At 48.1% G+C, this 25,417-nt stretch overlaps 1 protein-coding gene across 3 annotated transcripts in view; it reads left to right on the plus strand.

Annotated features, from left to right (window-relative positions):
• The window catches only part of LOC120023910 (AT-rich interactive domain-containing protein 1B-like), an 86,952-nt gene extending 63,159 nt beyond the window's left edge, over nt 1-23,793 (plus strand). For all 3 annotated transcript variants that reach the window (XM_038968011.1, XM_038968010.1, XM_038968012.1), the window contains 12 exons: nt 1,653-1,804; nt 1,906-2,027; nt 7,468-7,677; nt 8,740-8,938; nt 14,827-14,965; nt 15,130-15,305; nt 18,209-18,365; nt 18,794-18,910; nt 19,056-19,143; nt 19,508-20,255; nt 20,489-20,619; nt 20,878-23,793. In XM_038968011.1, coding sequence (XP_038823939.1) covers nt 1,653-1,804; nt 1,906-2,027; nt 7,468-7,677; nt 8,740-8,938; nt 14,827-14,965; nt 15,130-15,305; nt 18,209-18,365; nt 18,794-18,910; nt 19,056-19,143; nt 19,508-20,255; nt 20,489-20,619; nt 20,878-22,539 — 3,901 coding nt within the window. In that variant the 3' untranslated portion in view covers nt 22,540-23,793. The remainder of the gene's footprint in view (nt 1-1,652; nt 1,805-1,905; nt 2,028-7,467; nt 7,678-8,739; nt 8,939-14,826; nt 14,966-15,129; nt 15,306-18,208; nt 18,366-18,793; nt 18,911-19,055; nt 19,144-19,507; nt 20,256-20,488; nt 20,620-20,877) is intronic.
• The last annotated feature ends 1,624 nt before the right edge of the window (nt 23,794-25,417 follow it).

Raw genomic sequence — 25,417 nt, forward strand, 5'->3', positions numbered from 1 at the left:
GTGGACTCCAATCAAGTTGTAGAAACATCTCAAGGATGATGGAATGGAAACAAGATGCACCTGAGCTCAATTTCGAGTCTCATAGCAAAGGGTCTGAATACTAATGTAAATAAGGTATTTTTGTTTTTATACATTTGCAAAACACGTATATTGTGTAGATTGTTGAGGAAATTGTTTTATTTAATCCATTTTAGAATAAGGCTGTAACAAAATGTGGAAGAAGGGGTCAAGGGGTCTGAATAATTTCCAAAGGCACTAGATGACTGAGGGGCACAGTGTTGAAGCCACTGTGCCTCCATCTTGGCTCTCCTCCATTGTAACAAATATTTTAGAACCTATAGAAATGCATTTATTAACGTCTACATACAATTATTATATTAGACACCCTAATGCATACTTTTAAATGGTATGTGATATAAACAAAAATGCATACAAATATTTTACTTTAAAGTATCATTTTTAGACATTACTGATGTCACTGTCCCCACTACAACAAACAAATAATTAAATACATGTAATTTTGTCCTTAAGGTTTAATTGAAATTCCATGAATTCCTATGGAAGACTGCTCTTACTGGCAATATGGCCGATCGGTGGTTTGAAAGCCTCTCAATGACCAATACATAGTGTCATCAATCCAGGGGGAACAGACTTTAGTTTGGTGGTGGGAGAAGACAATGGTTGCGTCCCACTATGCTCACCTATTCCCTACATACTGCACTACTTCTTACCAATGCCCTATGGGCCCTGGTCAAAAGTAGTGCAAAATATAGGGAATAGGGTGCCGTTTGGGAAACACATAATGGTTAACTGGTTGGGAATGTAACTCCATTAGAGGTGGGGGACATGTCCTCATTACATTAGAGGGGAAATTAAGAGGGAGGAATCAAGTGTGGCTGGCTGGCTACCTGTGGGGCAAATAGCCTAGTTGCCAAATCACCAAACCACTGAGTCTTCTCCTCGTCTTTCTCCTCACTGGGTCCATTACCAGGTTAAATAGAGCAGCCTAAATGTTAGGGCTTGATTTCTTTCTCCACCACCAAATAAGTGAAGGGAAGTGAACAAGTGCATACTTTGGAAGGAAGGGGACATTATTAGGACGCACCCTCAGTGTGCCGTTCAGCGCCCAGGCAGTCTGGCTGGGGGTTGGAAAAGAGCATGAAATAAATGGTGTTACTTTTCACTTGGCTCCCCAGCCTTTTGATGTGGGTATTATTTCCCACAGGATTTAAAAGGTCTTTAACATTTCTTCTGTCCTTCTGTTATAAGTGTTGTGTGTTTTGGAGTTGAGGAAAGCTGCTGATGCACTGCTTTTGATGACCAACATGCATTATTCATATTGTCTCACAACTAAAATCTATCTACACCTCCATCTGTCCGGCAGGTCAACTTCAATGTACTGTATTACAGCGGTGGCTGGTGGCGCTTTAAACCGGAGGACAGGCTCATAGTAATGGCTGGACTGGAATAAATATGGTTTCCCTGTGTTTGAGGTTCAATTCCATTCCAGCCATTTCTATGAGCCTGTCCTCCCCTCACCAGCCTCCACTGATAGTTAAATGTACTGTATGAATATAAAGCCTTTGGTAATAACATTGTGTATTACGGTGATGGTAAATGACTAACCCAATCTCTTGTTCTTTGGTTTTCAGGCAGGGAATGACCCCCATGCCTCACCATCCAGGCATGAGCCCCAGAGGGATGGCCTCCAGCCCTGGTGGCCCCTACAGCCAGCAGCCAGGGGCCAACACCTCCGGGAGGATGACCCCACAGGGGCCCCAACCTCTCTACAACTCACCCTCAGGTATCTACCTACTCCACACACTGTCCATGTATACCAGACAGTCACAAGCCCCAGTATAACAGTGAACAAGAGGCTGAACTTTTCCCACCCTTCCTCCACAGGGCCCGTGCATATGGGAGGAGAGGGGATGGTGTGTCCCACTGACCCCAAACAGAGACCTCCAGAGCAGTACAGGGAGAGCAATACTCCTGGTCCTGCCACCGAGCCCCCACCTAAACCCAAGGTAGGAGTTACAGTTCTAACAGGCTCCTCGTCAGTACCTCTCAAAGCATGTCGTAATAACACGTGTGTATGGAAGAGGAACCTGAATGTGGCAAAGCTCAGCAAACACAGCATCTAACGAGGCAGCAGACAAAAAGGAATGCAGAGAATTGAGAAAAAACATCCTTTGTTTGGCGTCATTGTGAGGATTTTCTAAAGGAAGACGTCGCTTTCTCTATCTCTCTATTTACCTTCTGTTACTATTGGGAGATGGTTCCAAAATAAATGCTTCTTTATAGCAGTGCTATTTTATAGTAAAAAGACCTACTCTCTTTTCAGCAAGTAGTTCATCATTATTACCTCACTCATGTCTCTGTCTGCCTGCCTGTCTCTTGACTGATTTGGATGTGTGATAGACACAGAGAGGCACGCTAAAATAACCGTCTCCCTTCGACTGCAAAGAACTTGTTACTGTTCACTGCTCTCTCATGAACTCCTATTTCTCTTGTCAGAGCTTCGGTTTGGGTTTTTTCTATTTTCCTCTTGTTTTCTTTCCCTCCCTCCCTCCCTCCCTCGTGTTTCAAGTTCCCCCTCGCTTGTTTTGGTTCTGCACGCCTCTGTGTGGTTGGTTCCAGACTGAGAGTTGTGTGAAAGTGAACAACTTTTCTCCCTCTGCGTTCATTTGTCTTCACCTCATTACCGGCTTGTGAGAACATCCTCTTGATCACAAACTGAAGACTGTCAGCCCAACTGATCTGAGAGGAACCACTATTATATCTGCTCTCTGTCTACTTAATGATCACTCCTCATACATTTGACTGCTTTGTGCGTTTCTGCTGTCATGGCAACAGCAGTAGCTAGTGTGGATTCATGTTTCCACTCGTGACAACTTGAGGACTAGTAATAATGGCTGTGTCCTTTGCTGCTGAAGCTCCTCCCATGCACCTGTTTGGCAGACTGCCCTAGAATGCCGTTGCTCAATCTGTCTGTATGGCTCCTCTCACCGTGTAGTTTCCACTGTGTGCTTTTCCAATCATGTGTTGAATATTTTGAAGCCAGTCAAATCTGCCTGAAAGCCTCCAGGGGCGCTCTGAACAGAGCCGTACCAAGTGTGTGACTGAGAGTGGGCCATTGGCTGCAGACAGCACAGATCTTAGTCTCCCAGGATGTCTTTGAGGACAGGTTTTGCTGTTTGTATACTTTCTGCATGGGTGTGTGACTATGTTTTGGAGAAAGCGAGAGAAAAGGATAGACTGAAATCTCTCTGAAACTCCTGCCATCTCTCATCACGTGGCCAAGTTGTGTGTTGACGCGTGTACGCCCATCTATTCCTCGTCACAGGGCAGCTACAGCTCCTCTCAGTGTATGTCCCTGTCCCCCGTCCCCCTGCTAGTCTGTCCTCTTGTCATGGGGTGGAGGACAGCACGCCCACCAGCCCTATAAGTGTATGTCCCAGCCCCCCACCCCCCGTCCCCCTGCTAGTCTGTCCTCTTGTCATGGGGTGGAGGACAGCACGCCCACCAGCCCTATAAGTGTATGTCCCCGCCCCCTGTCCCCCGTCCCCCTGCTAGTCTGTCCTCTTGTCATGGGGTGGAGGACAGCACGCCCACCAGCCCTATAAGTGTATGTCCCACCCCCTGTCCCCCGTCCCCCTGCTAGTCTGTCCTCTTGTCATGGGGTGGAGGACAGCACGCCCACCAGCCCTATAAGTGTATGTCCCAGCCCCCCACCCCCTGTCCCCCGTCCCCCTGCTAGTCTGTCCTCTTGTCATGGGGTGGAGGACAGCACGCCCACCAGCCCTATAAGTGTATGTCCCACCCCCTGTCCCCTGTCCCCCGTCCCCCTGCTAGTCTGTCCTCTTGTCATGGGGTGGAGGACAGCACGCCCACCAGCCCTATAAGTGTATGTCCCAGCCCCCCACCCCCTGTCCCCCGTCCCCCTGCTAGTCTGTCCTCTTGTCATGGGGTGGAGGACAGCACGCCCACCAGCCCTATAAGTGTATGTCCCAGCCCCCCACCCCCTGTCCCCCGTCCCCCTGCTAGTCTGTCCTCTTGTCATGGGGTGGAGGACAGCACGCCCACCAGCCCTATAAGTGTATGTCCCAGCCCCCCACCCCCTGTCCCCCGTCCCCCTGCTAGTCTGTCCTCTTGTCATGGGGTGGAGGACAGCACGCCCACCAGCCCTATAAGTGTATGTCCCAGCCCCCCACCCCCTGTCCCCTGTCCCCCGTCCCCCTGCTAGTCTGTCCTCTTGTCATGGGGTGGAGGACAGCACGCCCACCAGCCCTATAAGTGTATGTCCCAGCCCCCCACCCCCTGTCCCCCGTCCCCCTGCTAGTCTGTCCTCTTGTCATGGGGTGGAGGACAGCACGCCCACCAGCCCTATAAGTGTATGTCCCAGCCCCCCACCCCCTGTCCCCCGTCCCCCTGCTAGTCTGTCCTCTTGTCATGGGGTGGAGGACAGCACGCCCACCAGCCCTATAAGTGTATGTCCCAGCCCCCCACCCCCTGTCCCCCGTCCCCCTGCTAGTCTGTCCTCTTGTCATGGGGTGGAGGACAGCACGCCCACCAGCCCTATAAGTGTATGTCCCAGCCCCCCACCCCCTGTCCCCCGTCCCCCTGCTAGTCTGTCCTCTTGTCATGGGGTGGAGGACAGCACGCCCACCAGCCCTATAAGTGTATGTCCCAGCCCCCCCCCCCCCGTCCCCCTGCTAGTCTGTCCTCTTGTCATGGGGTGGAGGACAGCACGCCCACCAGCCCTATAAGTGTATGTCCCAGCCCCCCACCCCCTGTCCCCCGTCCCCCTGCTAGTCTGTCCTCTTGTCATGGGGTGGAGGACAGCACGCCCACCAGCCCTATAAGTGTATGTCCCAGCCCCCCACCCCCTGTCCCCTGTCCCCCGTCCCCCTGCTAGTCTGTCCTCTTGTCATGGGGTGGAGGACAGCACGCCCACCAGCCCTATAAGTGTATGTCCCAGCCCCCCACCCCCTGTCCCCTGTCCCCCGTCCCCCTGCTAGTCTGTCCTCTTGTCATGGGGTGGAGGACAGCACGCCCACCAGCCCTATAAGTGTATGTCCCAGCCCCCCACCCCCTGTCCCCTGTCCCCCGTCCCCCTGCTAGTCTGTCCTCTTGTCATGGGGTGGAGGACAGCACGCCCACCAGCCCTATAAGTGTATGTCCCAGCCCCCCACCCCCTGTCCCCTGTCCCCCTGCTAGTCTGTCCTCTTGTCATGGGGTGGAGGACAGCACGCCCACCAGCCCTATAAGTGTATGTCCCAGCCCCCCACCCCCTGTCCCCCGTCCCCCTGCTAGTCTGTCCTCTTGTCATGGGGTGGAGGACAGCACGCCCACCAGCCCTATAAGTGTATGTCCCAGCCCCCCACCCCCTGTCCCCCGTCCCCCTGCTAGTCTGTCCTCTTGTCATGGGGTGGAGGACAGCACGCCCACCAGCCCTATAAGTGTATGTCCCAGCCCCCCACCCCCTGTCCCCCGTCCCCCTGCTAGTCTGTCCTCTTGTCATGGGGTGGAGGACAGCACGCCCACCAGCCCTATAAGTGTATGTCCCAGCCCCCCACCCCCTGTCCCCCGTCCCCCTGCTAGTCTGTCCTCTTGTCATGGGGTGGAGGACAGCACGCCCACCAGCCCTATAAGTGTATGTCCCAGCCCCCCACCCCCTGTCCCCCTGCTAGTCTGTCCTCTTGTCATGGGGTGGAGGACAGCACACCCACCAGCCCTATAAGTGTATGTCCCAGCCCCCCACCCCCTGTCCCCCGTCCCCCTGCTAGTCTGTCCTCTTGTCATGGGGTGGAGGACAGCACGCCCACCAGCCCCAAATGCTTCTCTGTTTGTATTGGTTGTTATTGATGACTGAGTATGTTAAAGGAGTACTTCAGGATTTTGGCAATGAAGCCCTTTATCTACTTCCCCTGAGTCAGATGAACTTATGGATACCATGTTATGTCTCTGTGTCCATGTAACGGATGTGAAATGGCTAGCTAGTTAGCGGTGGTGCGCGCTAATAGCCTTTCAATCGGTGACGTCACTTGCTCTGAGACCTTGAAGTAGTGGTTCCCCTTGCTCTGCAAGGGCCGCGGCTTTTGTGGAGCGATGGGTAACGATGCTTCGTGGGTGACTGTTGTTGATGTGTGCAGAGGGTCCCTGGTTCGTGCCTGGGTCGGGGCAAGGGGACGGACTAAAGTTAAACTGTTACATCCAGTATGAAGGAAGTCAGAGGTAGTTTCGCGAGCCAATGCTAACTAGCGCTAGCGCAATGACTTGACGTTTATGGTATCTAGTTACGTAGACTTCATCATTGCGCTAACACTATACTGAACAAAAATATAAACGCAACATGCAACAATTTCAAAGATTTTACTGCATTTCAGTTCATATGAGGAAATCAGTCAATTGAAATGAATTAATTCGCCCCTTATCTATGGATTTCGCATGTTTGGGAATACATCTGTTGGTCACAGATACCTTACAAAAAATGGGCCTCCATGGTATTTGTGTATTTAAATTGCCATCGATAAAATGCAATTAATATTCGTTGTCCGTGGTCTGCCCATACCATAACCCCACCGCCAACATGGATCACTCTGTTCACAACGTTGACATCAGCAAACCGCTCGCCCATTCGACGCCATACACGTGGTCTGCAGTTGGATGTACGCTAAATTCTCTAAAACGACGTAGGAGGCAGCTTATGGTAGAGAAATTACCGTTAAATTCTCTGGCAACAGCTCTGGTGGACATTCCTGCAGCCAGCATGCCAATTGCACACTCTCTCAGCTTGAGACATCTGTGGCATTGTGTTGTGGCAAAACTGCACATTTTAGAGTAGCCTTTTATTGTCCCCATCGCAAGGTGCACCTGTGTAATGATCATGCTGTTTAATCAGCTTCTTGATATGCCACACCTGTCAGGTGGATGGATTATCTTGGCAAAGGAGAAATATTCACTAGCAGGGATGTAAACAAATGTGTGCACAAAATGAGAGGGAAGCATTTTGTGCCTATGGAACATCTCTGGGATCTTTTGTTTCAGCTCATGAAACATGGGACCAACACTTTACATGTTGTGTTTTATATTTTTGTTCAGTGTTGTTAGTAATTGTGCTAACACTAGTTAGCAAATTCCTTCAAACTGCACAAAAAAGATGGTATCCTTGAGTTCATCTGACTCTAGGGAAGTAGATACGGGGTTTCAATGCAAAAATCCTGTAGTATCCTGAAAGTCCTCCAATCCTGCATCACATGCTACTCTGTGTAGACAGCTGTGGGACCTACCTGGCTGTATAGCTGCCATTCAACTGGGCTTGAATGCAACAAGTCATATAATAATCTACAGTTGGATGTTGAACATGTTTCTGTCTACATGACCCTCATGACCGTGCTCCAAGCAATGACAACAGTAGTAGCCCTGACTGACCTTTCCCCCTCTACTCTATTCCCGCACCTTTAGAAGACCAGCCCGGCCACCATGACCAATGAGAAGATTCGCATCCTGTACGAGATGGGCGTAGAGCCCGAGAGGCGGGTGTGGGTGGACCGTTACCTGGCCTTCATGGAGGAGAGGGGCACGCCTGTACCCATGCTGCCAGCTGTGGGCAGGAAGCCCCTAGATCTGTGCCGCCTCTACCTGTGTGTTCGAGAAATAGGAGGCCTGGCCATGGTGAGTCTGAGACCTGTGTGTTCGAGAGAGAGAGAGGGGGCCTGGCCATGGTGAGTCTGTGACCTGTGTGTTCGAGAGAGGGGGCCTGGCCATGGTGAGTCTGTGACCTGTGTGTTCGAGAGAGGGGGCCTGGCCATGGTGAGTCTGTGACCTGTGTGTTCGAGAGAGAGAGAGGGGGCCTGGCCATGGTGAGTCTGTGACCTGTGTGTTCGAGAGAGGGGGCCTAGCCATGGTGAGTTTGAGAGGGGGGGCCTGGCCATGGTGAGTCTGTGACCTGTGTGTTCGAGAGAGAGAGGGGGCCTGGCCATGGTGAGTCTGTGACCTGTGTGTTCGAGAGAGAGAGAGGGGGCCTGGCCATGGTGAGTCTGTGACCTGTGTGTTCGAGAGAGGGGGCCTAGCCATGGTGAGTTTGAGAGGGGGGGCCTGGCCATGGTGAGTCTGTGACCTGTGTGTTCGAGAGAGAGAGGGGGCCTGGCCATGGTGAGTCTGTGTGACTCCTGTGTCCGCAACATATATACCGTCTCTGCCACTTGGTCTACAGCCCTGGTCACGCCTCTGCCTCCCTATCTGCCTTAACACTTCCCTGTCAATAGAAACATGAAAGGGGACCTGGAGGAAGCTGCCTGACCACTGCTGGCTGGTTGGTCACAGGACGTACAGTTAGGCTGTAAATTGTTGTTTTAGCCTAATGTCCTAATATTGGCTTATTGTCATCAGACATCACCTTATGTCTCTCGCACATGGCTATTTAGTAGAAAAGATGAAAGAAAAGGTACATCAGTAGGCTGGACAGATGAACAGACAACTACCTGGACAGCTGGCTGTTTCCCTCATTTGACATCCAGGCCTACCCTGGATGTCAAAATGACATTCAAAATTGACAAAGGCAAAATCTAGACCGTGGTCTGCTCCCTGACCCAATCCCAGTGGGCTATTAAATTAACTACACTATGGCCCTTGCTGGATATCCCGTCCCAGTTCTACCCCATCATATACGGTTTCATACCCAGCCCTGGTTGCTCAGGAGTCTCCTGTCGGCCATATGCCCACCTCCCCCTGCAGGTGAACAAGAGCAAGAAGTGGAGGGAGCTGTCCACCCATCTCAACGTGGGCACGTCCAGCAGCTCTGCCAGCTCTCTGAAGAAGCAGTACATCCAGTACCTGTTTGCCTATGAGTGCAGGGTGGAGCGGGGAGAGGAGCCGCCGCTGGAGATCCCGGGGGAAACCAAGAAACAGCCTAAGATCCAGCCGCCCTCACCGGGTGAGTAAAACACTGGAGACTTTCCTAGCTGAGCTGCACGCTATGCAGGGTTGGGGTCACTTGTTTGTAGACTAGAGGTATAAGCTACCTGCTGGGGTTGACAAATGTACACCCACCCATAGCCATTATAAACAGGCATGACCAGGATCATATATCCACAGGCAGACCCATACAGTCCTCAGTCATCCAGCTCTTCTATCCATCTCCATTCTCCCTGGGCTGGCTGCCCCTCCCTGCACGTGGTTCTATTTCTGTCTGACAGGTGATTGTCACACAGAGAGAGAGCGGGAGGGAGGGAGAGTAAAAAGGGGGAGGGGAGAGCTGTCAGACGGCCAGTGGTAGGATCCCCCCCCCCCAGGCGAGATGGCTGATGTCAGAGAGAGAGGGAGCAGGGAAGAGGGAGCGTGAGGGAGAGATACAGAGTTTGCATTAGACTGTGGGAGAGAAAGCTATCAAGCTGCGGGGGAAGGGATTCCCCCTAGAGAAGCTGAATAGGGGAGGAGTATGGAGTGGCTGTCTGATATATATAAACAACCATGACCTTAGTCTGACCTAGTTTCCCACAGACCAGTGGGGCAGTAGTTTTTTTTCTCACTTTCTGTCTCTGTCTCTGTGAGTGAGTATGGTAGGGTCACGTGAGTTCACATGCTCAGAGAAGGAGAGAGAGCGAGAGAGCGAGACTGCTCTGGCTGAAACTCTTCATTGTTTACTTTTGGAGTTGAAACACGTGGCGTCTTGGCTGGCAGAGGATCAGGCACCAGAGAATCTCTCATTTACCAACACATACACATTACTGCATGCCCGGCCCATTCTCTCACCCGCTTTCTTTCTCTCTCTGGCTCTCTCTCATTCAGTGGGGATTATTACAAGAAAGGCTTTTAAATGTCTTGAATTATTGTTTCACTTCTTTTTTTTATATAGATCTCAGGTTTGAGGTTTATTTTATTTTGTTCTTGTATCGTTAATGAGAAGAACAGAGTGGTTTTGATGTAAGAACAAATGGGAAATGTAAAATGTTGAATGAATTCATTGGGTGCATCCCAAATGGCACCTTATTCCCTTTTATAGTGCACTACTTTTAACCTGGGCCCATAGTGCTATGGTCAAAAGTAGTGCACTATAAAGGGAATAGGGTGCCATTTTGGACTTATGCATTATTACTAGACTAGCAGCCTTTAATTCTGTCTGGTTTTGCTGTGAGTAATCTAGCCTGCATCAGATAGTTACATTGTTCCACCATTCCAGTACTGTACATGTATCCTGCATGTTGTCAGTTATTATATGACTTGTTGCATTCAAGCCCAGTTGAATGGCAGCTATACAGCCAGGTAGGTCCCACAGCTGTCTACACAGAGTAGCATGTGATGCAGGATTGGAGGACTTTCAGGATACTACAGGATTTTTGCATTGAAACCCCGTATCTACTTCCCTAGAGTCAGATGAACTCAAGGATACCATCTTTTTTGTGCAGTTTGAAGGAATTTGCTAACTAGTGTTAGCACAATTACTAACAACACTGAACAAAAATATAAAACACAACATGTAAAGTGTTGGTCCCATGTTTCATGAGCTGAAATAAAAGATCCCAGAAATGTTCCATACGCACAAAAATCTTATTTGTCTCAAATGTTGTGTACAAATTTGTTTACATCCCTGTTAGTGAATATTTCTCCTTTGCCAAGATAATCCATCCACCTGGCAGTTGTGGCATATTAAACAGCATGATCATTACACAGGTGCACCTTGTGCTGGGGACAATAAAAGGCCACTCTAAAATGTGTAGTTTTGTCACACAACACAATGCCACAGATGTCTCAAGTTTTGAAGTAGCGTGCAATTGGTATACCATAAGTCGCCTCCAACGTGTTTTTTAGAGAATTACATCCAACAGGCCTCACAACTGCAGACCACGTGTATGGTGTCGTGTGGCTGAGCGGTTGGTCCTGGCGCCCCTGTGGGTGGGCCTGGCTCCCAAGAATGAAAAACTAATTCTGATTGGCTGAGCATGGCTCCCCAGTGGGTGTAAATCCACAGATGAGGGTCTAATGAATTTATTTCAACTGACTGATTTCCTTTATATGAACTGTAATTCAGTAAAATTGTTGATTGTTTCATGTTGCATCTATATTTTGGTGTGTGTGTGTGTGTGTGTATTAATTACACTGCATGTACAAAACATTAGGAACACCTTCCTAATATTGAGTTGCGCCCCTTTTTCCCTCAGAACAGCCTCAATTTGTCCAGGCATGAACTCTACAAGGTGTCTTAAGTGTTCAACATGGATGTTGCTGTACCCGCTTTAAGTTATATTCAGACCGTGGTCAAGTAGGTAGTACTGTGGCTATTTGATCATATTGTAGGCCTACCATCAAAAACAATGGACAAAATGCATTCCATAACATTTTAACATTCAGCCTACAGTAGCAGCCAATGTGTGGTGTTCAATCTAGGAAAAGGTGACTGAAAATGTGCTGTCTGATACAAGAAACCACTTTACAAAATGAAATGGTATTATTATTATTCCGATACCATATTAAAAAGATTCAGACAAATGATGCTACTCTCTGCCTATTGACTACTTAGCTTATTCAAGCCTGTCTCAAAATACAACACTGCCACTTTAAGACAAAAAAAAAGCTCTTAACCTGACTTTTTTTCCCACAAAGATGTCTAGAAATGTACATGTTTTGTGCTCTAGCAGGAAGCAATCACTCCCCTATTGCTGATTTAGAAATGATCTATAACTGGGCTAATAACTCACTAACTAGCAAAGGATTTGACCAAATGTGCACACGTGGCTACATGCAGCTCTTGCTCTGATCTCAAAACAAGCTCATCTACTCACGACCGCTCATGCTGTAAACACAGTCCAGTTCAAAGTGAATGGCACATATCCATTTATGGCAATGGTCTATTTGCAAATACGCCTACTGCAGCTCTGATTGGTTATGCCGCACTGGTCTGTGTATAGTACAGGCTGAGTCGTGCATGTCAATGCAATAGAATACTACTCGGATGCATTCTGCCTACAACAACAGTTAGTCTTCCGTAGTTCGTTTTGTTTCGATATGTTGCATTGATTCGATCACAATTCCCAGAGTAAAGGGAAATGTTAATGGTGTTAACTCAACTTTCGAGTTCTCTCTCTTAGTTAAGTTCAGTCTCGTGCATCTCTGTGCTGGCTGATATTTATTCTGCGCAGCAGTCTTGAGGGAGCTGCATGCAGCTTATAGGGAACATTGGTGGGGGACCGTTCTTGATACACACAGGAAACTGTTGAGTGTGAAAAACCCAGCAGAGTTGCAGTTCTTGACACACTCAAACCGATGTGCCTTGCACCTAATACCATACCCCGTTCAAAGCACTTCAATATTTGTTTTCTTGCCCATTCACCCCCTGACACACACAATCCATGCCTCAATTGTCTCAAGGCTTAAAAATCCTTCTTTAACCTGTCTCCTCCCTTTAATCTACACTGATTTGAAGTGGATTTAACAGGTGACAATTTAAGGGATTTATTGGCATGGGAAACTTGTGTGTTTACATTGCAAAAAGCAAGTGAAATCAATAAGGGATCATAGCTTTCACCTGAATTCACCTGGTCAGTCTTTCATGGAAAGAGCGTGTGTGTGTGTGTGTGTGTGTGTGTGTACACATACATGCATACAGTACCTTCAGAAAGTATTCACACCCCTTGGCTTTTTCCACATTTTGGTGTTACAAAGTGGGATTGAAATATATTTCATTGTCGTTTTTTTGTCAACGATCTACACAAAATACTGTCAGTGGAAGGAAAGTTCTAACATTTGTAAATAAATTATGGGGGAAAAAATTGATTAGATACGTATTCAACCCCTTAAGTCAATACATGTTAGAATCACCTTTGGCAGTGATTACAGATGTGAGTCTTGCTGGGTACGTTTTGAAGAGCTTTGTGCACCTGGGTAGTACAACATTTTCCCATTTATTCATTTAAAAATTCTTTCAAGCTCTGTCAAATTGGTTGTTGATCATTGCTAGACAGCCATTTTCAGGTCTTGCCATAGATTTTCAAGTAAATTTAAGTCAAAATTGTAACTAGGCAACTCAAAAATATTCAATGTCGTCTTGGTAAGCAACTCCAGTGTGTATTTGGCCTTGTTTTAGGTTATTGTCCGGCTGAAGTGAATTTGTCTCCCAGTGTCTGTTGGAAAGCAGACTGGACCCAGTTTTTCTCTAGGATGTTACCTGTGCTTAGCTCTTTTGTTTCTTTTTATCCCCCAAAAAACGTGTTGCAGCCACCACCATGCTTGAAAATATGAAGTGGTACTTAGTGATATGTTGTTGGATTTCCCCCAAACGTAATGCTTTGTATTCAGGATATAAAGTTAATTTATGTTTTGCCGTTTTACTTTTGTGCATTATTGCAAACAGGATGCGTGTTTTGGAATATTTGTATTCTTTACAGGCTTTACAGGCTTCATTTCCGTGCTGTAAATTAGGTTAGTATTGTGGAGTAACTACAATGTTGTTGATCATCCTCAGTTCTCTCCTATCACAGCCATTAAATGGTAACTGTTTTGAAGTCACCATTGGCCTCATGGTAAGATCCCTGAGCAGTTTCCTTCCTCTCCGGCAAGCGGGTTAGGATGAACGCCTGTATCTTTGTAGTGACTGGGTGTATTGATACACCATCTAAAGTGTAATTAATAACTTCATGCTCAAAGGGATCTTCAATGTCTGCTTTTCTATTTATTTTTATAAACTCAGCAAAAAAAAGAAACGTCCTCTCACTGTCAACTGCATTTATTTTCAGCAAACTTAACATGTGTAAATATTTGTATGAACATAAGATTCAACAGCTGAAAAACAAACTGAACAAGTTCCACAGACGTGTGACTAACAGAAATTGAATAATGTGTCCCTGAACAAAGGGGGGGGGTCAAAATCAAAAGTAACAGTCAATATCTGGTGTGGCCACCAGCTGCATTAAGTACTGCAGTGCATCTCCTCCTCATGGACTGCACCAGATTTGCCAGTTCTTGGTGTGATGTTACCCCACTCTTCCACCAAGGCACCTGCAAGTTCCCGGACATTTCTGGGGGGAATGCCCCTAGCCCTCACCCTCCGATCCAAAAGGTCCCAGACGTGCTCAATGGGATTGAGATCCGGGTACTTCGCTGGCCATGGCAGAACACTGACATTCCTGTCTTGCAGGAAATCATGCACAAAACGAGCAGTATGGCTGGTGGCATTGTCAATTCTGGAGGGTCATGTCAGGATGAGCCTGCAGGAAGGGTACCACATGAGGGAGGAGGATGTCTCCCCTGTAATGCACAGCGTTGAGATTGCCTGCAATGACAACAAGCTCAGTCCGATGATGCTGTGACACACCGCCCCAGACCATGACGGGCCCTCCACCTCCAAATCGATCCCGCTCCAGAGTACAGGCCTCGGTGTAACGCTCATTCTTTCGACGATAAACGCGAATCTGACCATCAATTACTTAAAAACCATACAATGTGATTTTCTGGATTTTTGTTTTAGATTCCGTCTCTCACAGTTGAAGTGTACCTATGATAAAAATTACAGACCTCTACATGCTTTGTAAGTAGGAAAACCTGCAAAATCGGCAGTGTATCAAATACTTGTTCTCCCCACTGTACATGCATTCATCTGCCTCACACTACAGAAACAGGAGATAGGCTCCTAACCTATGGGCCGTTCTGGCTCAGACAACTTAATTACTTATACATCTCTCTATGGCTGTGTCTTTTCCCCTTAGTCTCTCCTGCTTACTAATGCTCCCTGTAGGGTCCCCATGTTTATCAGTCTGTCTATTGCACATGTTTGTAAATGTATATTTTAGACGTTTTAACAATTGTCTACCGTTGCCAATTTCCCTTTAGCCAACTCTGGCTCCCTGCAGGGTCCTCACACCCCCCAGTCTACAGGTAGCAGCTCCATGACTGAGATGTCAGAGGCCATGAAGCTTCCCACTCCCGCCACCACACCACACGGACACATGACCCCCCAGCCAGGCAACAGGTAGGTCCTGGGCTGGGGGCCACTCATAGCCCGATAGTGTGGGGGTGTGTACATGTGTGTCTGTCGGTGTGTGTCTAAATCTGACTGTATACACACACGGATACCCCTCTTTAACCCTTTGTATCATCCTTTCTTGTCCTCCTTACCCCTCCTGTATGTCTCAGGAACAGTGTTGGTATCCGTGTCCACGATCCCTTCTCAGAGGTCAGTGACCCTGCGTTCCACAAGCGAGGGCCCATGCCCTCTGGCGCCCCCTACCAGCAGGTTGGTGGTAGTGCAGACCCCTCCATGAGGATGCAGTACGACGCCAACAAGGACCCCTATGAAGGGCCCCGGAAGGGTGAGCTGACCAGGCTCTCCTTAAACACATGACACACAGTGCATTCACATAACACAGTACACTCCTACTGGTATTGTCCACATTGTTTGTCTGCATTCTTTTTGGGGGATATTTGTCTATTAGTATTGTACTGTTAAGACATTTACTGCCGGAGCTAGAAACATAGAGACATTTACTGCCGGAGCTAGAAACATAGAGACATTTACTGCCGGAGCTAGAAACATAGAGACATTTACTGCCGGAGCTAGAAACATAGAGACATTTACTGCCGGAGCTAGAAACATAGAGACATTTACTGCCGGAGCTAGAAACATAGAGACATTTACTGCCGGAGCTAGAAACAAGCATTTTGCTGCACCTGCTTTAGCGTCTGCTGTTCTTTGTATGCGACAAATAAACTTTGATTTTGATACTAGATGAACAATGTGATGTTAGTAAAAGTGAAGTAATACACCTGTTGTCTGAACTGAATATGGCTGGTACTTCCTCAATTCTCCATGTAGGTTCAAATCACTTTTCGTCCCTGTTTTGGTTAGCCCATCAGACCTGACTCTCTGTCGTGATTGTTTCCTTAGACTATGTTGCCCCCAAGTGATAAAATCATGTACTACACATCCTTGCCTTTTATAACACCTAACATGAATGCAAATGGAATCAGAGTGGCCTGTATTCGCCAATTACATTTACACGTACCAGGAATTTGTCCTGGTGAAATGGTGCTAGAAACAGAGGCATTTACTGCCGGAGTTAGAAAACGGAGACATTTACTGCCGGAGTTAGAAAACAGAGACATTTACTGCCGGAGCTAGAAAACGGAGACATTTACTGCCGGAGCTAGAAAACGGAGACATTTACTGCCGGAGCTAGAAAACGGAGACATTTACTGCCGGAGCTAGAAAACAGAGACATTTACTGCCGGAGCTAGAAAACGGAGACATTTACTGCCGGAGCTAGAAAACAGAGACATTTACTGCCGGAGCTAGAAAACGGAGACATTTACTGCCGGAGCTAGAAAACAGAGACATTTACTGCCGGAGCTAGAAAACAGAGACATTTACTGCCGGAGCTAGAAAACGGAGACATTTACTGCCGGAGCTAGAAAACAGAGACATTTACTGCCGGAGCTAGAAAACGGAGACATTTACTGCCGGAGCTAGAAAACGGAGACATTTACTGCCGGAGCTAGAAAACAGAGACATTTACTGCCGGAGCTAGAAAACAGACATTTACTGCCGGAGCAGTAAATGCAGAGTACACAGACAGAATATAGACCAAATAATTTACACAACATACAGTGCATTGGAAAGTATTCAGACCCCTTGACTTTTTCCACATTTTGTTATGTTACAGCCTTATTCTAAAATGGATGAAATAGTTTTTTTCCCCCTCATCAATCTACACACAATACCCCATAATGAGAAAGCAAAAACTGTTATTTAAAAAAAAAAAAAAATACATTTACATAAGTATTCAGACCCTTTATTCAGTACTTTGTTGAAGCACCTTTGGCACTGATTACAGCCTCCAGTCTTCTTGGGTTTGACGCTACAAGCTTGGCACACCTGTATTTGGGGAGTTTCTCCCATTCTTCTCTGCAGATCCTCTCAAGCTCTGTCAGGTTGGATGGGGATCGTTTCTGCACAGCTATTTTCTGGTCTTTCCGGAGATGTTTGATCGGGTTCAAGTCTGGGCTGGGCAACTCAAGGACATTCAGAGACTTGTCCTGAAGCCACTCCTGTGTTTTTGCTGTGTGCTTAGGGTCGTTGTCCTGTTGGAAGGTGAAACTGAGTCTGAGATCCTGAGCGCTCTGGAGTAGATTTTCATCAACGATCTCTCTGTACTTTGCTCCGTTCATCATTCCCTCGATCCTGACTAGTCTCCCAGTCCCTGCCACTGAAAAACATACCCACAGCGTGATGCTGCCACCACCATGTTTCACCGTAGGGATGGTCTTGGCCAGGTGATGAGCAGTGCCTGGTCTCCTCCAGACGTGACGCTTGGCATTTAGGCAAAATAGTTTCATCAGACCAGAGAATATTGTTTCTCATAGTCTGAGAGTCCTTTAGGTGCCTTTTGGCAAACTCCAAGCAGGCTATAATGTGTATTTTACTGAGGAGTGGCTTCCGTCTGGCCACTCTACCATAAAGGCCTGAGTAGTTGAGTACTGCAGAGATGGTTGTCCTTCTGGAAGGTTCTCCCATCTCCACAGAGGAAATCTGGAGCTCTGTCAGTGACCATCGGGTTCTTGGTCACCTCCCTGACCAGTAATCTTCTCCCCAGATTGCTCAGTTTGGACGGGCGACCAGCTCTAGGAAGAGACTTGGTAGTTCAATACTTCTTCTATTTAAGAATGATGAAGGCCACTGTGTTCTTGGGGATCTTCAATGCTTCAGACATGTTTTGGTACCCTTCCCCAGATCTGTGCCTCGACACAATCTTGTCTGAGCCCTACGGACAATTCCTTTGACCTCATGGCTTGGTTTTTGCTCTGACTTGCATTGTCACCTTGCATTGTCACCTTATATAGACAGGTGTGTGCCTTTCCAAATCATGTCCAATCAATTGAATCTACCACAGGAGGACTCCAATCAAGTTGTAGAAACATCTCAAGGATGATCAATGGAAACAGGATGCACCTGAGCTCAATTTTGAGTCTCATAGCAAAGGGTCTAAATACTTATGTAAATAAGGTATTTCAGTTTTTTATTTGTAATACATTTGCAAACATTTCTAAAAACCTGTTTTCGCTTCGTCATTATGGGGTATTGTGTGTAGATTGAGTAAAAACATTTATTTAATCCATTTTAAAATTAGGCTGTAATGTAACAAAATGTGGAAAAAGTCAAGGGGTCTGAATACTTTCTGAATCCACTGTATATACAATATCCATTCTCTGTGCACAGGGCCAGGGGGCAGTGAGCCCTATAGACCAGGTCAGATGCCCAGTGGTGCCATGCAGGACATGTACCCCCGTGGTCCTCCCTCAGGAGCCATGCCAGGGATGGGTATGGGCCCTGGCCCACGGTCACAGTACCCCTACAGGCCTGGCTACGACAGGAGGTGGGTATCTTAATAACCAACATTCTATAGTAGATACATTCACTGAGTGCCAGCAGCATACCACTCTGCATCCCACTGCTGGCTTGCCTCTGAAGCTAAGCAGGTTTGGTCCTGGTTGGTCCCATGGATGGGAGACAGTAGGAGGCCCTCTTTCCTCTGGTCAAAAAAATATCCCAATTCTCCAGGGCAGTGATTGGGGAAATTCCCCTGTGTAGGAAAAGGGGTGTTTCATGCTTAAACAACTGGAATAGAGGTGCTACCTTAATAATCAACTGATGGATCAGAAGTTGAGGCGGGGCACTCTATTATAAATATATGATTCATTGTAAATCCCAAGTCCAAAACATTTGATGTTTCAATCTGAGACTTTCATCAGACAGTAATATAAATGCCACGATTGAGCTGCTCATAATTGTCCTCCCCACCAGACCAGACCATGTGATGGGTTCGGAGGGGGGTGTGCCTCCCCCTGGGGGTCAGAACAACATGGTACCTTCCAGCGGTGACCCAAGCATGTACTCTGCCAACCGATACCCCCATCAGCGGTAAGACGTGTCATGCTCTGTGAAGGATGCATAAAAACTGTTGGCTTTACATGTGACTCATTAAATGAGCTTATTATTTATAAAGCTACCTACATATGCATAGTTTATTTGTGTTCTGACTGAGTGTGTACCTCTTCCTTTGTAGGCCACATGGACATGAAAGTTATGGGCAGCAGTACCCTCACGGCCCCATGCCCTATGGCTCTCACCAGTCTGGGATGTACCCACAACAGGTCAGACCCAGCCTCAAGCCTCCCGCCCCTAGAGGGCACTGTGCTTCATCTACTGAAACTTGAACAGATGGAAAACAGGCTAACTTGGCCATTTCAATGCAAAGTAAAGTCTAAACTGGGTTTGCGATAGCGGTCTACCAGTAAGTAATCATCATTGGCTTCTACTCCACCTTGTCCAACTCCAACATCATGGCTTGTTGCTAGTTGGAGAGAGAGCGAGAGGGAGAGTTGGAGAGAGAGCGAGAGGGAGAGTTGGAGAGAGAGCGAGAGAGTTGGAGAGAGAGCGAGAGAGTGAGAGACATCAATAAAAGGTCATCTTTGTAACTGCAGTATCTAACGTATAAAGTTCTGTGTTCCCTCTCAGGGCTATAAGAGGCCAGTGGGACAAGAGGGGATGTACGGTCCCCCTGCTAAGCGCCATGAGGGTGAAGCCTACGACATGCAGCAGTACGGAGGGCAGCAGCCAGACATGCACCGCCAGTATGGAGGGGGCTACATGGGGCCGGAGCACATGCCCATGCAGGGCCAGTACCCTTACCCCTACAGCCGAGACCGCATGGGAGCCATCCAGGGGCCCCAACAACACGGCATGATGAGCGGAGGCCCTCCCTTCCCCTCCGGAGCCTCTGCAGAGGGCCCCCAGGCCAACATGTGGCACCCTAGGACAGACATGGGCTACCCCGGCCGACAGGGCCAGGGGCCGGGGGATGACCCAGAGGGAAGGACCCTCCAGGACGGCCAATGGCCGTCCGGACACCCGGGCCAGCGCCAGTCCCCATACCCATCTTCCTCCATGCCCCCCATGGCTTCCCGACAGCCCCTCTCCTCCTACCAGTCTAACCCTGCCATGGCCAACCACATCGCTAGAGCCCCCAGCCCCTTCGCCCGGCCCATGGGGGGACCCGGACCCCTTTCCCCCAACAACGGGGGCCACTACATGGCCTCTTTGAAGAAGGCAGGGATGCCTGGGTTCATGCCAGGCTCATACAGTGGGGGGATGTCAGGGCAGGGCATTCTACCGCTCCACAGAGATATCAGCTTCCCCATGGGGTCTGTGGAGGCCACCCTGCCCAAACTCAAGGTCCGACGCAGACTTACTTCCAAGGAGACCGGTAGGATAATTAGCCTGTTATTATAGAGCCGTGTATCCCAACCCTGGTCCTCCAGTGTCCCCAACAGTACACAGGTTTTAGTTTTTAACTGACTTGCCTAGTTAAATAAGGGTTACATTTAAAAATGTATGGGCCCTGGTCAAAAGTTGTGCACGGGATAGGGAATAGGGTGCCATTTTCGATGCGACCCTCATCTCTCCTCTGACCTTGGAACTGTAACCTCTTACCCTCAGGAACCCCAGAGGCGTGGCGTGTGATGATGTCTCTGAAGTCAGGTCTGCTGGCTGAGAGCACGTGGGCGCTGGACACCATCAACATCCTGCTGTATGACGACAGCACTGTGTCCTCCTTCACCCTGTCACAGGTGACGGTGCTACACAAACCATATCCATAAAATGTCCAATGATATCCAGTATCCATGAATGATATAAACGTCCAATATCTATAGTATACCATACTAAACCATGTCAAATGCATGGCTTCATTCTCAGTGGTGTGGTTATTGGACCGTGACTGGATTCAAGGACAAATGCCCCTAACCAAACCGTTCTCTAATAGTCTTTCACACAATCATTTCAGAGAGCCACCTAACCTCTATGATATGCTGATGATGTTTCCCCAGCTGCCTGGATTCCTGGAGCTGATAGTGGAGTACTTCCGCCGGAGTCTGATCTCCATCTTTGGGATCCTGGATGAGTACGAGGTGGGCACCGAGGGCCAGAAGGTGCTGCTCGGACCAATCACAGACCAGGAAGAGGAGCTTACCGTTGCAGAGCTTGACAGCCAGTTAGACGAAGAGCAGAGGGACAGCGGGCCAGAGAAGACCACAGCCAACGGCAGCACAGAGGAGAAGGAAGAGCCTGTGGAGGTGACTTTGAAAGAGACGGTAGAGGGGGAGGAAAAGGAGGGGGCCGCCACCGAGCAGTCCCAGCCCCCAGAGCCCAGGCCCAAACAGGCCAGTAAGTACGACAAGCTGCCTGTGAAGGTGGAGGAGGACCAGGTGGAGGAGGACCAGGAGCTCAGTCTGCCCAGGGGGTTCACCTCTGGCCTGCTGCACTGGAAGGCTGGAGGAGGGGACTCCACGGCCCACATCCAGACACACTTTGAGAGACGTGGCGAGGAGACCAACAGTAAGCCTACAGAGAGGGAGGATAAGGTAGAGGAGGAGAGGAAGGCTGTTGTAGAAAAGGGCATGACTGAGACAGCCACTATGGACGATATGCTGAGTGCCTGGCCAGGCTCTCTGTCAGAGAGGAACGGGCTTCCCGGGATGCAGACCCAGAGCCCTATCTTCACCCTGCTGGAGGACGAGCCTCGCTGCTGGGACGAGGCGCCCCTCTCCACGGCCGAACCCTGGCAGGACGCCCTGGCCCGCCGCTGCGTTTGCATCTCCAACATCGTCCGCGGCCTCTCCTTCATCCCGGGGAATGACAACGACATGTCCTGCCACCCTGGCCTGGTGCTGATCCTGGGGCGGCTGGTCCTGCTGCACCACCTGCACCCCCAGAGGAGGAGGATGCCTCCCAGCTACCAGAGAAAGGAGGAGCAGGGCCGGGCCTGCAGTAAAGACCAGTGGTGGTGGGACTGTTTGTCAGCCCTCAGGGAGAACACTCTGGTCACCCTGGCTAACATCTCAGGTCAACTAGACCTGTCCCTCTACCCAGAAAGCATCTGTCTGCCCATCCTGGACGGGCTGCTCCACTGGATGGTGTGTCCCTCTGCCGAGGCCCAGGACCCCTTCACCACGGCGGGCTGCTCCTCCTCCCTCACCCCCCAGAGACTGGTGCTGGAGTGCCTGTGCAAGCTGAGCATCCAGGACAACAACGTGGACCTCCTGCTGGCCACGCCGCCGTTCAGCCGCCAGGAGAAGCTCTACGCCACCCTGGTGCACCACGTGGGTGAGCGGAAGTCTCAGGTGTGCCGGGAGATGGCGGTGGCTGTGCTCTCTAACCTGGCGCAGGGGGACCCGACCGCGGCGCGTGCCATCGCCCTGCAGAAGGGCAGCGTGGGGATACTCATCGGCTTCCTGGAGGACTGCGTGGCCATGTGCCAGCACCAGCAGGGACCCCACAGCCTGTTACACCCAGCAGCACACCCCCAACCCCCCAGCGTTAACATGATGTGCAGGGCCGCCAAGGCTTTGCTGGCCATGGCCAAGGAGAACCGGACAGAGTTGGTTCTCTACGAGAGCAGGCTACTGGATATCTCCCTGTCCTCTGTGCTGAGCTCAGCCGTGGCGGCCATCATGTGTGAAGTACTGTTTAAGATTGGACGCTCCTCGTGACAGCCACAGGCAAAGAAACAGAGGGAGGGGGGGTTGGTCTGACTACCAGGCTACAGTGAACACAAACACATCGGTGTGGGTGGTATTATATTTTTATTTAAATAAAAGGACACTCTTTTTTTTTACAAATAAATATATATATATATAGCTCCTCTGCCCAAATCACAACCTTCATTTGGAATTTTTAATAATTTTAATAAAATATTTAATACTTGGTATTTTACATTTTTTTCTATTTTTATTTGTCGCTTCATTTTTGTTTTAACCAAAGTTGGCACCCAATGAAAGGTAACGTACTTTAGTTTTGGGGTCTCGTGCTTACATTTTAATGTGGCTGTTTGTCTGTATGGGATCTTTTTGTTGGTGTTTTTGTTGCAGGGGGAAGCAGACTTATTTAAGTTGTGAATCATGTTGTAGATAGACCTCTTTTATTGTGTATTAAGGTAAAGAAAAAAACACTGACTTTACTCTGAATATATAACAGTACATCATATATCCTGTTCTGGGGGGGGACCCTATTGTGCAATAGGATTTAGTAGGCTTGTTAGGGGGGGGGAATATTAACAAATGTGAATGACTTTCGACCACAGGCAACTGACCACAAGTATTGCATCATAATAATATTACCATACCAGTATAACAGGGAGAGACAAGACACCCTGTTCAACTGACTTACTGGTAACCATAGCAACACAGTACTTCCATCAGTCCTTATCATCTTTTCTATCTATAAGCCCATTTGTATATAGAAGATGTACATTGACAGCCCTATTTGGTTTCTTCGCCAAGAGATGTGGTATAGATAAGTGATGGTAGTTGATAATTATAATGACCTTTAGAATTATTATTACTGCTCATTTGAATACTGAATATTTAGTTACTCACTTCAAATGAGGTTAGTCATTTTATCTATTAAAAAAAAAAAAAAAAGAATTATATTCTGACTGGGACAGGTCTAAGGACATATAGGGATGAGACCGCTCTAGTTTTGGTTATGAAAAGACAAAACGTATTTAGATTGTACAGTCTGTCATGCTAACAGACCATGATGGGCAGAACTGTATTCCAGAATAACAATGTTGTATAACATGCCTGATTGACAGTTAAGTGTTGTTGTTTTTTACTCTACATATACATATACATATAGGGTACTTCTCCCCCTTTCATTTGATCAACTTTACATTGTTTATTCAGTATAAAATCTTTATTCTATGTTCCACATGTTAAGAATAAACGTACATGAATTTTGGTTGAGCACAGGTGTTTTTGATTCTTCTGTCCAGACATTGTGAACAGGAGGCCCGCGGCAGAATATGGCCAAAGTGTTTTCGTATGCACGCGTGACTAAAAGTCGCTTTGCGTTTGCGTAAATGGCATGTTATATTTCATAACTGCAACCAATCAGACTGAAGACGAGTACAGTAGTAGTTTAGCACAGAGAAGGAATTCTATGCACGACAGAAATAAAACTCAAGTCCTCAGAAGATCCTCTTCCATAGAGAAGTGTGTCAGACTTCAGCTGAACTGACAGTGCTCCGGGTTACGGCTGTGGCATCAACATTTGCATGACATGGTCTTTCAACTTGATAGTGGGCTAAATGTGTAGGAAAACATCAGGGGCAGCTGTCACAAGCATTTTTACACATTCCTTGTTATATGGCTAGCCGGGCAGTTTAAGATAGTTCAGGTCTGTTCTCATTTTTATACTTGTCTTTTATGGTAATAGCTGACGGTAAACACTTATAGGTGTTACATTGAATGATGGTTCAATCCGTTTAAGAGAAACCAGGCATGGCACCTCACATGGCACCTCACATTCAGCTGCACAGTTTTCACTGTCTTCAGAATTGCAAACACATTTATCTTTTTACTCTTTCGCAGACCAAATAGTGTGAAATACATTTTGATTAACAAAGAAATCTGATCATATACAGATTTAAGACAATCCATCTTGTGGCCTTCATGACAAAGCACAGTGAGTAGAGTCCACATCTGTTCAAGCACTACACAAATGAGAAAGCAGTCGCTGCCGAGGACGACTGTACTAGCCTTAGTGCCAGTCTTATGTAAACTACTTGATACTCGTCATAGCAACAATGTGGCTTGACAACGAGCACAAACAGATTGGTGTTTAGGCTAACTGTACAGTACAAGACAGTCCAGGGCTCCTGTGATTTTACATAGTAAGCCTCTGATCAGAAATTAAGATTATCCAAGGGAGTTTAAATGAACCGTGATGCCTCAGTCCAAGAGTAATTTGTTTCATAATTCCTCCTTCAGGCAAGGGGTGCTCTCTTCATCGGCTTCAGATGAGCATCAGTGAAGAGTGGCTGGACCACTAACTAACCGCATTGTGGACGCCAAGTTCATTTCCTTCTCAGCACAGTGACCAACTGACTGCCCATCCCACAGTAATGGTTAAGTCCCACAGTGACTTATTAATGCTGCTCTCAGCCAGGGTGAGAATTTAGTCTAGACCTTCAGTCCTCTTTAGACTTGAAGATGGTGTCCCATTCCTCTGAGTTGGCTGATCCTTCCTCGTTATTTTTTAATAGCCGGGAAAACGGACTGCATCGTCTGCCTGATCTGTTAGCTGCAAAGATGGACAAATAGAGGCTTCTTAAGCAGCACAATGTGTTGTACATTTACTGAGTGTTGGTAATAGGGATGATGCTGGTCTGTTTTCTGATGGCATGATAAGGGCTAGACAATGAGATGGGTTGAGTTCATTAATACTACACTATGGACCCCCATGGCTTTCCAGACTGCGATGCTGAGCAGGTCCACACCAGGCGTAGAGCGAGCCCCAGCCCAGGGCCCGGAGAGCCAGGAACGCCCCTGTCTCCGGTACTGCAGTGGTGGCCATCGTTCCCTTGAA

Source organism: Salvelinus namaycush, chromosome 29 (genome assembly GCF_016432855.1).
Source record: "Salvelinus namaycush isolate Seneca chromosome 29, SaNama_1.0, whole genome shotgun sequence".
Classification (NCBI taxonomy): Eukaryota; Metazoa; Chordata; class Actinopteri; order Salmoniformes; family Salmonidae; genus Salvelinus; species Salvelinus namaycush.